The sequence below is a fragment of the Girardinichthys multiradiatus genome, chromosome 15 (genome assembly GCF_021462225.1).
Source record: "Girardinichthys multiradiatus isolate DD_20200921_A chromosome 15, DD_fGirMul_XY1, whole genome shotgun sequence".
Taxonomy (NCBI): Eukaryota; Metazoa; Chordata; class Actinopteri; order Cyprinodontiformes; family Goodeidae; genus Girardinichthys; species Girardinichthys multiradiatus.
Genome location: NC_061808.1, coordinates 8,387,800 through 8,401,669, shown reverse-complemented (window position 1 = coordinate 8,401,669; position 13,870 = coordinate 8,387,800). Strand labels below are relative to the sequence as shown.

The 13,870-nt window shown below is 39.0% G+C and overlaps 2 protein-coding genes across 2 annotated transcripts in view; both read right to left on the bottom strand.

Annotated features, from left to right (window-relative positions):
• The window catches only part of LOC124882109 (nesprin-2), a 57,158-nt gene extending 48,895 nt beyond the window's left edge, over positions 1 to 8,263 (bottom strand). Inside the window, exons 1-16 of the mRNA XM_047388284.1 lie at positions 8,097 to 8,263; positions 7,799 to 7,921; positions 7,321 to 7,500; positions 6,939 to 7,046; positions 6,489 to 6,587; positions 5,919 to 5,996; positions 5,433 to 5,849; positions 5,208 to 5,311; positions 4,969 to 5,116; positions 4,562 to 4,657; positions 3,341 to 3,493; positions 2,946 to 3,140; positions 1,798 to 1,890; positions 1,402 to 1,584; positions 1,039 to 1,209; positions 778 to 912 (exon numbers count right to left, since the gene is read on the bottom strand). Coding sequence (XP_047244240.1) covers positions 778 to 912; positions 1,039 to 1,209; positions 1,402 to 1,584; positions 1,798 to 1,890; positions 2,946 to 3,140; positions 3,341 to 3,493; positions 4,562 to 4,657; positions 4,969 to 5,116; positions 5,208 to 5,311; positions 5,433 to 5,849; positions 5,919 to 5,996; positions 6,489 to 6,587; positions 6,939 to 7,046; positions 7,321 to 7,500; positions 7,799 to 7,921; positions 8,097 to 8,147 — 2,334 coding nt within the window. The 5' untranslated portion in view covers positions 8,148 to 8,263. The remainder of the gene's footprint in view (positions 1 to 777; positions 913 to 1,038; positions 1,210 to 1,401; positions 1,585 to 1,797; positions 1,891 to 2,945; positions 3,141 to 3,340; positions 3,494 to 4,561; positions 4,658 to 4,968; positions 5,117 to 5,207; positions 5,312 to 5,432; positions 5,850 to 5,918; positions 5,997 to 6,488; positions 6,588 to 6,938; positions 7,047 to 7,320; positions 7,501 to 7,798; positions 7,922 to 8,096) is intronic.
• A 1,384-nt stretch (positions 8,264 to 9,647) lies between these two features.
• Positions 9,648 to 10,878, bottom strand: LOC124882463 (nesprin-2-like). The gene is made up of 5 exons (XM_047388875.1): positions 10,714 to 10,878; positions 10,263 to 10,522; positions 10,032 to 10,182; positions 9,713 to 9,795; positions 9,648 to 9,666 (listed from the first exon to the last, which is right to left on the bottom strand). Exons 1-5 carry the CDS (start codon positions 10,876 to 10,878, stop codon positions 9,648 to 9,650), a joined length of 678 nt encoding a protein of 225 aa, XP_047244831.1.
• Positions 10,879 to 13,870: the final 2,992 nt, after the last annotated feature.

The window sequence follows — 13,870 nt, the reverse complement described above, 5'->3', positions numbered from 1 at the left end:
AACACCATTACTTGTCTGCACAACTTCTAAATACTCCTGACACATTGACAATTGCATACAGTTCTTATAAACTCTTTTCAAAACACAGAAAAAAATACTTAAGTTTCTTCTTAACAAACAATTCAGTTATATCAACCTCAAATCACAATTCAAAGACCATAACAATAAACTAGTTATTCTGGAAAAAATGGTTATAGTGGACAAAGGTATGTTGATGTGCCCTGATCCAGACCCTTCCTAAAGTTTAAATATGTTTAATACTGAATAATTCAATTAATTGCTATTTCTATACTTGTAGATATGTGAATGGCATTTTTATTTTGTTGGTTTAACAATACAAGGAGGAAGACAAATTCACCAGAAGAAACAAAAAAACAGAAAACACAACAACATGTCCAGGACTGAAAAATACACTTTTATGAGAAATTGTTTTATTATTTCATAAGGATATTTCCTCCCCTTTTTAAAGCAGTGCTTGGGGTGTTCTTACAATCTCATTGCCCTGTACTTTTTAAATGTGAATTGTTTTGTGCTTGTTTTTTTCTTGCATTTTAAATATTGCATTATTTGCTATTATTTTATCACTATTGTAGTATTTTCTTATATGTGCCTCTTTTTCCTTTTACAGTGTTCTTAAAAGTTTAGTTTGATTTTTGTTGCTGTTTTTTTATCTCTCAAAAATCCGTATTTTCAGATCAGTTGTGTTATTTTTATTGGGAAAAGGAGTAAGTAGGCAACCTGAGAGAAGACATAACAAAAAGTTTTTACAGTACTTACCTTGCAGGCATGCAATCTTCGCTCTACCGTCTCCTTATCATCATCTCCCTCAGGTTCTCCACTGCTAATAAAGGCTTCAGACTCATCCAACACCTTGCCAAGTTGACCACAAAGATGATCCCAGTGGATCCAGTCCTAAAGCACAGGCAAACACAAACCCATGCATTTCAGTAAGCCCCAGAACAGATTTTTTATACAACAAAGGTGCACATTTATGTGTACATAAACATATATGGCCTTCAGCAAACAAACATTACAAACCTGAAGCTTCTTTTGAGAAGCCACTACTTCTTCCAGAATGCGTTCCTGCAGAGCCTTGGCCCTGACTTCCAGATGCACCCATTCATCACCTTGGCTCTTAAGTGCATTGGGTTCATGTTGAAATACATACTGGAGAAAAGACAGCTGGGATCTGAGGACCTGGAGGAGTTTCTAAATAATAAGGGTTTGGGTTTATGACAAAAGTAAATTACACATTAAATTATTTCACAAACAAGAGATTACTGACATTTGGAAAACTTGATGATAAACTCTTGGAGGTTTCCTTAACTTTAAAGGAAAAGTAGAGTTTCTAACTTAAATCTGGGCTTTGCCAGCATATTGAAGAACTGCATCATGGGATACCTTTCGTCTGCAGAGACTATTTTGAAGTGTGCCGCGGTTGGGAATATGGCTCGTCCAGTTTTCTGTTAAACTCTCTTCACCCTCTTTCAAGAGGAGAGCTATCCCCTGAAGCAAGGATTGAGAGGCGTGTTGTAGTTCATCTTTTTCCCCACTACTCGGTCTCAGATATCTGCCCAGCGCACACTGAGGTGATAGACAGGAGCAGATGTTTAGCTGAATACAGAAACAGGTTAAAAAATGAATCCTGAATGCTTACAATATTTTTGCTGAACATTCAGAAAAAGTTTAAAAAATATATTAAAATGGGAAGCAGGTTGGTAAAACCCTCTTTTCCCAAGTTTTGTTGCAGAAATGTTGTTCTGATCAAATCTGCTAAATTGCAGTGGCTGCTGTTACCTCTAAAGTGAGAGCACCCTTTAGATTTGGGAAGATCTCACACTGTCCTGTGTCAAATGCATCCAGGAGACATGGTATGTTGGAGGGGAGTGTCTATGGACAGAAAAAAAACATGGCATTGATTCTTAGCAAGTTCTTAACAGTAAACTCTTATTTTAACATTAATCAAAAACTACTGGATTATTTGGTTGATGTTTCTGACAAGGTATTATTTCAGCTTAAAGCAATGGGTTAGATTATTAAATCAAAAGTATTGTATCTGCAGCTCCTGTTGTGTTAAACACCTAACTTGCTGCTTCCAGAAGACTGAAGTGTGAAAGTAGCAACCAGCTACTGCAAACGCACTGCATCGATACACTAATCATAGACAAAGCAAATGTTTTGGCAGTTTGCTGCTCTGGATCTTACAGATATGTCTTTTGTTTCTTTTAAATGTATTTTCCTGCACTGGTGGCCTTTATTTTTCCAGTATTTCCTTTGTAAAAGTAGGCAGACAGGAAATGAGGGTGGAGAGAGGGGGAAGACATGCGGCAAATGCCACCGGGGCCGTGTCAAGAACCAAAACCTCTGTACGTGGGTGGTGCGCTCAATCCCCTGCACCACCAGCGCTGTTACAGATATCTCTCAACACAATTCCAAAAGGGAAGACATCAGCAATAGCATTCAAGAAGCAACTGTCTCTGAAGTAGAGGAACTGGCTTCCTTTTGGTCATTGAGTGGACCATGAACTCCTCTGTGTGCCAAAGTAGGCTAGAGGCAGATGTGAGGGCCTTAGTCAGACAGCTAAAGCTTGGCTGAAAGCGGTTCATCATCAGGACGATAACTAGATGAGTCCAGACCTCATCCTAATTGAATGTTTGGGACCTGAAAAGAGCTGTACAGAAATAAAGCAAACCTAATTGAAATGAAGTAATGTTATTGAGAGTAGTGTCCCAAATTCCTTCACAAAAAAGCGAGAAACAGATGAAGTAATGCAAAAAAAACGAGTTAGTTATTGTTATCTCTGCCGAAGATGGTTGTAAAAGCTGATCATGGGGTGAACTCCTGCACAGCTTTTCTGGTATGCCGTTATTTTTGAAAGGAGTATTTCATTTCACCCATGGCTACACTTCTAGAAAAGGTTGGCATCAATTTGCAACGTATCAAACCTGATGTTGCAGTCCTGAGTGCTCAATCAGCTGATTGTGGGAGGAGGTGAAGAGAAGCTGGACCGTATGAAGATAGTCCTGAAGGGATGTCAAACAGCTGTGAGGATCTGATTCTTCCATCAGGAGATCAGGTTTGATCTGCGCTTCCACTTTAGCCACAAGCTCAGCCAGAGTGATCAATTGAGCTGATAAACACTGCAGCAGAATGTGAAGAGATACAAAGAAGCCTGATCAGAGAGGGATTTGATGAAGTAGAAATTCAACACAGAGGTGAAAATAAAAAAATTGAATTATATCACAAAAACAAAAATAAAATGTTTTATTTAGACAGCAGATTTTTTGGGTTTGTTGATAAAATTGTAAATGTGTTCTTAAATAGTTTGGTGGACAGCCACCTCCTGCTGCAGCAGCCTCAACTGAGGATCCTCTTCTATGGTTTCATCGTGAGTCAAAAGGTCGGCTGATGAGTCGACACAAAGGAGGACCCTCTGTACTGCCTCATACAACTTCTTTTTCACCCCTGGATGAGAAGAACCTGAGGATTTCACCTGGGAATAACCAAAGATAACAGTCACTTTTACACATTCTCCACTAATCTTTAGTGCCTTACTAAAGTAGAAAGGATGCATCATTGTTAAAACTGATATTGTGCCACATTACAACCACAAATGGTAGTCCAGCAGAAAGAAGTGCAAAACCATGAAGTGGAAGAAAATGTCTCAATAGTTCTCAAATCCTTTACAAATCCAGGCTTCCTGGATATACTTTTTAGAACCACCTTTTGTTGCATTTGCAGCTGTAGCTGCAAGACTTTTGAGGATGTCTCTTTTTTTATTTTTAGAATGAAATTTATGTCCATTCTTTTTTGTAAAATAGCTCTGTGAGATGTTCAGTGCTTGTGACACTGATTTAGAACCAACCGTGCTTTAAACTTGTTTACAATATTCTCTCTGACCTGCTAGCTGGGATCCTTAGTCTTCATGATGCAGTTGGTTCATTAATTATCTCTAAAAAAGTTCTGAGGCCTTCAAAGAAGAGGTGGATTTATACTCAGATTAAATGATACATAACTGGACTCTGTTTACTAATTTACTAACTGTTTACTAATCAGAATAAAAGGGGCAGAATAGAAATGTACTCCACACTTCATAGATTTAAGACATTTTGTAGACAATGGATCACTTTCATTCCACATAATTGTTGTTGATGGTCACATAATATCCCAAATAAATGAATTGAAGTTTCCAACTGTAAAAATGTAAGGGTTATGAATTAATTTAAAAGGTACTGTAATGAAAAACACTCATATGTTGTTTCATACAAACTTGCTATCAGAGTTACAGGAGAAAAAACAAAGTAATTTATTAAATGCTTACTTTTCTGGATCTATGTAAACTTAAAGAAACCCCGTAGGGCTAAATCCCTATTATTTAGTTTATGCATGTCACTTGTCAGCTATATAAAAGTGTCCAAAATTAAATCTAATTAATCCTTTACATATCATCATAGCTTCCTTATTATCTTGTTAGATTTCATAAAATTTTGGTTGTTGGACATAATCAAGAGAGCTTACAAAAGAGTTTGAGAATGACATTTTCAGATTAAACTCTTTGTACCTCATATAACATTTGCCTCAGCATAGCGATGGTGTCATGTATTTGCTGAAGAACTGATGAAGCAAATCCTGTTGGCACAGAACTTTCTTCTGGAACCTGCACAAAAACATAAAGGGTGATTCCTGATAGTAATTCATCTTCTAGACATTTCTTTGAGTTTTGGATAGATTCATTTATTCCCCTTGCTCTTTCTTTAACCCTGCTTTATTTGGCCTACACAACTACACACCTTGCCAACCTTAAATTTGTAGCTAAAGGCTCTTTATGTGTGAAAACTTTATACAAATAACAGAAATCAGGATCTCAACAGATGAAAAACATTTTTTAAAAAGTAGTGTAAACTGGTACTTTGTGATAGAGGACCTCAGCATCCTCAAACCACAAATATTTCTCCTGTATGTTCTTACCTTTTTTCTTTTCCCTCCATCTTGTGTGCTGATCACGTTTTGCTGCTCCTCCAAAATCTTTCTCAAGGAGTGCAGTTTTTTGGAGATATAGATACAAAGAAGACCCCAACGCTGATTCTCCACATCATCATCTTCATGACCAGGAGAGCTAAGGGACACAAAATGAGGACAGGTGTATAGTATGCTTGAACAAACTAAAATATCTACAAACAGGAGTTTTCTCTTTTGCAGTCTGTTACCCAATTGCTGCTTTGGGAATCTCTTCAGGTTTTTGAGATCCAGTCAAACCACTAAAGGGACTTGGACTGACTTCTTTTTGCTCTTTCAGTCTGTTAAAGGCACCCTAAAAATGAAAGTGAAAAACAACCATATTCACGCATTCGGGTTTCAAAAGCGGCCATATTTTACCTCAAATGTAGGCAAGGTTGCATCACTTTTAGTATTAATTATTCTTGGGCACTCACTTGATGTGAAAAGTTAACCGAGGACAAAGACAGATGTTTATCTTCCTCCTCGATGAGCTCATCTGATGCTTTTTTGGTACAAAATGGAGTTATAGGTCTTGAAGGAATCAGCCTTGTGTCTCCCACTACAGCTTCCACCACAGTGGAGCTTATTTGTGGCTTGATGTCAAAGATTTCCTGTTTTGATGGTTCTTGCTGGGCTGCAGCAGCTGCTGTAACATGTTCATCATCTATATCATCATCCATCACGGTTTCAAAACTGAAGGTTTGGCAAACGTCTGCTTTAAAGCCCAGTTTTGGAGATCCGGGTCCAGTATTCTGAGATCCAAAGTCATCAAGCTCAGGCTTCACACATGAAATACTGTTTCCAGGTTCTTCTGAACAGTTTTCTCCTTGATGACCCTTGCTCTCCACCTCCTGAAAGACAAATTAAATACTTTAGTCTAAAATCTCACCAGTTTTTAAAGACATGTCCAATATTTGTACCTTCACAATTTTCTGAGGCTTCAGTTCAGACATATCCTCCCTCTGCTCATCCAAAAGATTAATCGTCTCCACCAGGTCCTAGTGGATTTGTGAATATAAAGATGCAACTAAAGTCCATGCCCACACATTTATTTGAACATAAGCTCTTCTTATTTTGAGTGTATGGATGAAAGGGGTTTCTGAGGAGCATTTTAAGCAGCTGCTCTTGACAGTGGAGGAGTGGGTTTATAAGGTAGAACAAAAACCTGTCTAGTGCAGCTTCATTTCATGCAACAATCGGTTAATTTAATTAATAGCGAAGAACACATGCCTGAATTTCATTTGAAAATAATTAGGTCAATAAAAACACAAAGATGCATAAAAAGAAGCCTAAGAAAATACATTTTCATCCCAAACAGCATTTTTATTCATCTTCAGGGATACAAATATTATACTTTGTGTTTGCTATGGTTGAAATAGTTGAATGAAAATAACAGAAGATGTAAAGTAAAGATGAAGACATTACGAATGAAGCCCAAAGATAGAGCTACATTGAGCCATGCTCATATTTCAATAATTTTTCAGATTTACCTCTGGAATACTGCATGTTAGTGTGTCAGAGGAAGAAGAATGACAACTCTCATCTCCCTCATCCTCCTCTTCCTCTGGACAAGACACCTCAAAAGGCTCCTGATTTCAGGGATGAGAGTTAATAAACCACCAAACATGTGAGCTGAATAAAAATGGAACAATAATCTGTCTTTCTAATCACTGTGTACGTGTCGTTAAGTCAGTGCTTCTTTCATGGATCAATGTGATTTTAAAATAATTTTACTCACATTTGGAGCACAATATGAAAGTTAAATGGTTAAAACCATGTTACTTTGGTGTAACATTATTTATTAGTTTACTTTTAAGATAGTAAATAATTACATTTCCCACACAATGATGAAGTAAATAACTCGCATTTATCAGAGGTCTATGACTGATTTAATTGTGAGTTGTTTTTTTTTACCTGAAAATAATTGCTATTATTGTTACCTGGGAAAAGCGTCTATGTCCTGGGTTCTCCAGGGATTGCATCTCTTCAGGAGAATCGGAAACTGAAATAATATCAAGATTCTCAGGTTTTTCTTCTTCTCTTTTGTTCTGCGTTTGTAAAGGAGCATTAAAAAAAGATAAATTACCACACTTGTTTTAGTAAAATGCAGAGGATATCTGTTGTACTGTTTGAGGAAACTGGAAAGACACAAATTTTGGCTTTACTTCTTTGTTGCCATCCCAACCTGTCATCCAAGGTTAGGTATATAAGCATAAGAGGCACCAACTTTGCACAAACATTTTGGCTTTACCCTTTTTGTTCGTACATAACATAATCCCTATTTGAACACACGATGTGGGATTCAGGTGGGTATAGTCATACCTCCAGCAGAGACATTTGCTCCCTGGTGATTTGTTCCAGCTCATCCAGCTGTTCAACCAGCAGGCTGGCTTTGGAGAGGACCACAAGGTTTTCTGCTCCTTCAGGGAGGTGGATCTCGCCTTTCCAGGTCTCCAGGTCTTCTAACCTCTTCTGCATTGACCGAATCTGGATCAGGATCTCCTAAAAATATAAATTGCACTTTTAAACTAGATTGAAAGTATCCATATTAGTCAGGTTACATAATATTTTAAATTTAGGCTTGTGTTCATTTACTTTAAATGTCTGATAAGTAATAAGTTCTGACCAAGCTGATGGAGCTAATATTAACAGGCAATCATGCAGAAGTTGTCTAGTCTTTGCTCTTGCAAAAATTAGACTCCAGTTTTTAATCAACCATTAGTAACAAACAATAAAAAACCAAAGATTCTACATAACCATACTGGTAAGGACAGTCAGATATGCATCAGCTGTGTTTTACCTCGCAAAGGTAAAGTTTTTCTGCCTGTGTTATGTCTGCATTCTCCTGCGAGTCTAAAATGGTTCTGATCTGCGAGACGTTCTTCTCCATAGCCTTAATGTCAGTTTCAACCACGTCCACTATCTGAAAGAAAAGATGACATCAACTTAAAAGTATTTTAATTGATTGGGAACCTCACATCTAGTAAACAATACACATTAAGCATGTTTTGAGTCTAAACCCATGTGAATTCAAATCATGATTAAGTTTTCTTGAGCATGACTAAACATAAACAATCTCTTTTATCTTGGATTTTTACCCCAAAAGCTTCCTGGAGCTGGTCGAGTGGCTCAGTGATGATCTGTTGCATTTCCTGAACCTGTTGGTCTCTTTGGTCCAGCCTCTCTTCCTGAGTGCTGACGTCACACACAACAGAGATCTCCTCCAGCACTGATTTATAGACCTTCAGGGTGTGTCTGATCCTCTCGGAGTCATCCAGGACCACCTATTTCAGAAATTGAAGATAAAAAAGTTAAATATAACAGCCAGATTAAAATGTCTGAAGAAATTGCTGCATCACACAATTAAAATAATGTATTACAGCCAGTGGCAGTTGTTGATATGGTCAATATTACTCTCCGCTCAGGGCGGCGTGGCCTGAAGGATGCCACGACCAAATCCAGCACACTTTGCACACAACTGGGGGTGCTTGTATGCAGGGTGGTTAATGATGCTGAATTTGGTATCTGATGTGAAGCTTATGCTTCGGTGGCAAGTTAAAGGACTGTTCTGTGTTTTTAATGAGTCTGAATCGAATTTGAACATTTTCATATAAGTCAAAAGTTATAGCACAATACATGTTTGACATTTGTAAACCAGAGAGAGTTTGTGTGGAACATGGGACCTCTGACCTGTAAATACTTGACATGATTGTGAAGACTTTTGGCTGTTGTAAACGTGCAGGGAGCGCTGAGCCATGATTGGGCTTCATCTAACCAGCAGGATGCTCTGTGAGAAATGTCTTCAAACTCCTGAAGGCAGGCAGGAATCTAACATCAGAGAAAAGGCAGAAAACATAAGCATCCACTTTTATATGTCTTTGCAGTGATTTTCAGTGCTTGTTGAGCATGATGTCATGAGCTCCAGGTAGATATCTAAACAAGTAATGCAAGAAGAAGGAAACCTTGCTGAGGAAGGTGGTGCGGTTCTCAGCCATCCGGGATGCATTCTGATAGAGCTGTAATGGTTCTGTGAGCTGGTCCATAAGAAGCTGGGCTTCATTTGGCTGGTTCTCTGCAAGGTCCTGCACTTCACTTTCAAGGAGCATTAAGCTGCTGTGCCATTCATCCAATTCATCCCACACACACTGCAGGACAATACATAAGCTCTGTCACAATGATGCGGATCATATTTGGTTTACATTTCTTTGGTCTTTTTTGTAAGTAATTAGATATATCCAAAGCAAAAAATGTATGTCCAAAACCTTGCTTTTACTCAAGGTCTGCTAAAGTGAATAAAAAGTGTAATCCATTGGTAAAAAAAGCAGGTAAAGAAATCTGAGTATGTGGAAAAGACCTAAAATATTAAAGAAATAATGAATTATCAAAATGTTTTCATGCAAACAGAAACAAACACACAAAATCAATACATAAAGACCTTCAGGACATGTTGAGATTCTGTGATTGTTGGACTTCTCTGCTCTATTAATGCTTTTACTCTCTCCAGACCAGAACCCAGGTCCCTCGCTCTTCGTGAAAGTTTCCTCACTGGGTTGTCCCACTCCAAAAGCTGTTGAACAGAAACATGTAATTTACAAAAAAAAGGTCTTGGCGAAAAAAAATGCATGCACCAGTAATGATGAAGGTTACTGTCACCATTTCTTCTGCTTTCTGTACAGATTGTTCAACATTTTGCATCTTGCTTGAAATATCAGACGGGATTTCAGCATATCGGCTCTCCAGGCTGTCCATTATATGTTTAAGTTGGCTCTTCAGAGAGAAAAAGTTCTCTTGGAGCTCCTTTTTATGCAGAAAAACAAGAGTAATGTGAGACACTAAACAAGGTGAGACAGATTCTATTTAACTAAATCATCTTCACAAAATGCATTAAATTTATTAAATTGTTTAAATTTTCCATTTATTTTCCAGTAAAATATTAACTTAATATATACATTTTATTTATGTAAAAGTTTTCTTCCCTAAAAGATATCAAATGCTATGTTTACAAACCGGTGAAGCATAATAAAATAGCTGACCTGTTTTTTGCCTGGATTTGAACTCATTTCCAGCTCTGGTAAGATCGCAAACAAATTGTTTTCTACATCTTGTATTCGTTTTTGAACTTGCTCTCTCTCTTTCTGCTCTTCCTCTGCTGCAGCCATGAGAAGCAGGTTTCTCTCCTTCAAGCTGTGAGGATCAATAATGTTTAAACATCCATCTTACAGCTGTCTCTATCATTTTAAATACCCATATTTAACAAATGCCACCTCCTGATGCTCTCTTCAATCTTTTCCAGTGCTTTTCTTGAGGGTTCAGGGCTGATGGAATCCTGAGAAAAGGAAAAGCCCAAAGCATGCTCGAGCCGAAGTCCCAGGGAAAATAAAGCCTGCTGCTCCTGTTCCAAAGCAGCCTGGTGCTGCTCCACTTGGGTCAGAATCTCCTGGGGTTCTTTTTGAGAGAAACTCACAGTGGAGGGGTCTGGAAGCTCAGCCTGAAGACTGGCCAAATAGCTGTAACTCTCCTCGATCTAAGGAAAGTAAATTGGAACCTTCAATAATTATGTTGTACATCGATTACTTTCTTTAGTCTAAAAAAGTCATAACAGAGTTGGCTTATATCTCAAGTAGTGCAGATTGTGTCTTTATTATAGGAATCCAACAACTTGTTTGCATTACCATTACCTTCTACCTGAAATTATTTGTGAATGAGAACACTCACACTTGTCGTGATGTCCTTCCATTCCTCTCCCTTCTGCTCTGTGTGTGTCAACAAGAGGCCCACATCTCGTCGTAATGACGTCCAGCGCCTCCAGAGGGCGCCGAGCTCGCCATCCTTTCCAACTCCACAACCCTGCATTGGACATCCAGCTCTCAGGTCAACCATCTTCCCAGCTAGGTTTTGAAGATTTTTCGTCAGAACCTTCATGAAGAGATTAGACCTGAATTAAACGAGTAATTCAAGGTTCTATCAGATCCATCTTCAGCAGAAAAAGCTACTTCTGACATACCTTAGCTATTTTCTGCTGAGACACACACTCATCATAAGATGCCACTTGCTCTGATGCACATTCTGAAAGCTTGGCTTCAGACTGTAAGACTTCCTGTTTTATGTCTTCATACCACTTTTTATGGGTTTTTTGTCTTAATCCACATCTGAGATAACAGGAAGTGTAAATAAAACCATCAAAAAAATACAATAAAAATAAAAACGTATGCTTAGATATCTATCAAAATATGTAGTACCCTCAGTACCTTTGCAAGCACTCCAGTCTGAGTTTTGCCTGAGCTTCCAGTACAGCTCTTCCAACTAACAACTGGCCGAGAATGCTGATATGAAGGAGCTCAGTCTCTGGCCATGAGAGGCAGTGTTGTTGGGGCACCCGTTCCATAAGATGGAAAATATGAGCTTGAAAGCCATCTTCAAGAACTTCTAAAGCCTGTTGGGTTTGTCTTTGCTCTTGGGTACAATCCAAAAACCCTCCGGGAGCTGATAAGAAGGTTGCCTCAGCATTATGAAGGAAACCAATTGCACCTTGAACAGCCCACTGATAATCTTTCAATGATTCCCTGGCCTGAGACAGACTGACCTGTTGGACAAATACAAAATGTTCAAAAAAACATCCAAATGGATGAATCAAAAAAACTATTAAATGTAGTAATTAGCTTACCGTCCATGAGTGGCACTCTTCCATTACAGCATTCCTGAGAGAATACAGCTCACTGTGGTCCTCCAGGTTAACACTCTCTTTCTGAGCCAGACCTTCCAACACTCGCATCCCAGCCTCTACATTTCTCCTGATGACCCAGCACTGTAACATTGCATTATCTATGGCTTTCTCATCTGGTTTGACTTGTTTGGCTTCCCCCAGCTTCCCTTTAGCTCTCTGTAACAGCTCCATCAATGCAGGAAGCTCAAATGTAAACTGAAGACCTGGCAACATCTTGGCCTCCAGATCTTTGATATCATCTGTGACAGAATGCTCCAGGGAGTTGAACGTTGTCACTATGTGATGGAGCATTTCCCTCTCTGAATTAAGCTCAGAGGGATCCAACTCATCGGCTATAACTTCCAGCTGATCTGCTGCTTCTTGACATTGGGTGTTGACCAGAGCGAGTTCAACCAGCAATGTTTGACACAGTTTAAACCTCTCAGCCATGCTCACTGATTGCTTTTTAGCCTCCTGGATTTGCCTTTTGGCAATATCCATGGATCCCTCCATTTGTCCTATGAGGTGCAGATATCTGTCTTGTTCCACAGCATTTTTTCTGAGAACTTTGCACTTGTCTTGTAGTTCACCAATGGAACAAAGCACAGAGTTTCGCTGGTCCTCCTGGCAATGCTGAAGCTCTTGAACTTCCCACTGATGCTTAATTAGGATGTGCTCTAAATGTGTAATAATTGACAGGGTCTCTTTTGTCAAATGGAACTTCTGCTTCTCCAGGTCAGCACATGTTTGCTCTAAGTTAGTCTGGATGGTAGATAACTCCTCATTAGAAAATGTTCTCTCATGAATTATCTCCTCTAACTCCCAGCAGGTGGCTTTCTTATGAGCTAGCAGTCCATCTACATCTGCCCAAAGGCCTGAAAGCCTGTTGACGAGGTAGCGGCCCTCGCCAGGACTCAGCTCAGCGGCTAATTTTGTGCAACTTTCAGAAAGTGCATCCATTAATTTGAGTTGGTTCTCAAACTCTACTGTTGCTGATTGATGATGTTTGAGCAAATGTTCTAATTTACTAAAGTCAGCTTTTGCAGCATTCTCAAGATGGATGCAGGAGTCTCTTTTCACATGCATTTCTGCTACCCAGCCCTCCAAGCTGGCAAACTCACACAAAACCTTCTTTCTTTCATCAAGGCCCTTTTTCATTGTTTCAAGAATGTAATCCAGGGTGTCTGCAACAGTTTCATACAGGTGTATAGTCTTCAATACTTCATGGTCTTCCTTTTCCATTTTAGTAACTTTATTTTTCAGCTCTGCAACCTGCATTTGCAACTTGCTTCGTCTAGACAAAGTTTCCATATGAAATTTCCTCATTTCAGCCATCTGAGGACAAGATTGCTCAGGAAAAACAGATAACTTTTTCCCCCCAAAAAATTGGTTTTCTGCTTGTTTTGTCAAAACGATCAGGTCTTGTAGTTGCTTGTTGATTTCACTTGCAGATCCGCTCCCACAGCTTTCAACCAAAGAGCCGAAATTCTCTTTAGTGACACCGAGCAAAGTTTTCAGCGCATAAAGGTTTTCTTCAATCGCATCCTTTTCCTTCTGACCCAGAGAAAGACGTGTGAGTGCGTTGGCCTGGGACTGTAACTGTAGGTAGAGTTGGTTGTACACTTTTAGGTCTGCAGTCAGAGAAACTAAATCTAAAGAACTTATGTTGGCAGTTTCAAATTTCAAAAGAGCTTGAAGTTTGGCTTTAAGCTCTCCAGCCTCTTTTAAAACAAGCTTTGACTGATTTGCTGAATTTGACGCCCGTTGATAAGCTCTTTTGATGCTTCCTTTAAGGAGCCTCCATTCCTCCTGGATGTCCCCGAGCTGAGCAGGAAGAACACCTGAACTCTCCACATCACTCAGGTGGACTGACAACTGGCTACTTAAGCGGTGCAGATCATCTATCATTGATTTCTTCTGCTCCATGGTTTGCAGCAGTGTATGCAGTTTTTCAGTTTGAATGGAAGTGCTTCCCAAAGCACTTCTAAAAAAAAGTAAAATTCAACACAAAATGATGTTAAATTAACACATGTTCAGTATGAAAGGCGTAATAAGATAATTTAAAACAGTTTGCTTACAGGCTCATTTTTTCCTTCTCCGCTCTTATAACCTCAAGGAAAACTCTGGTGATCTTCTTCTGCATGTGATATTGCTTGACCTGATCCAGCT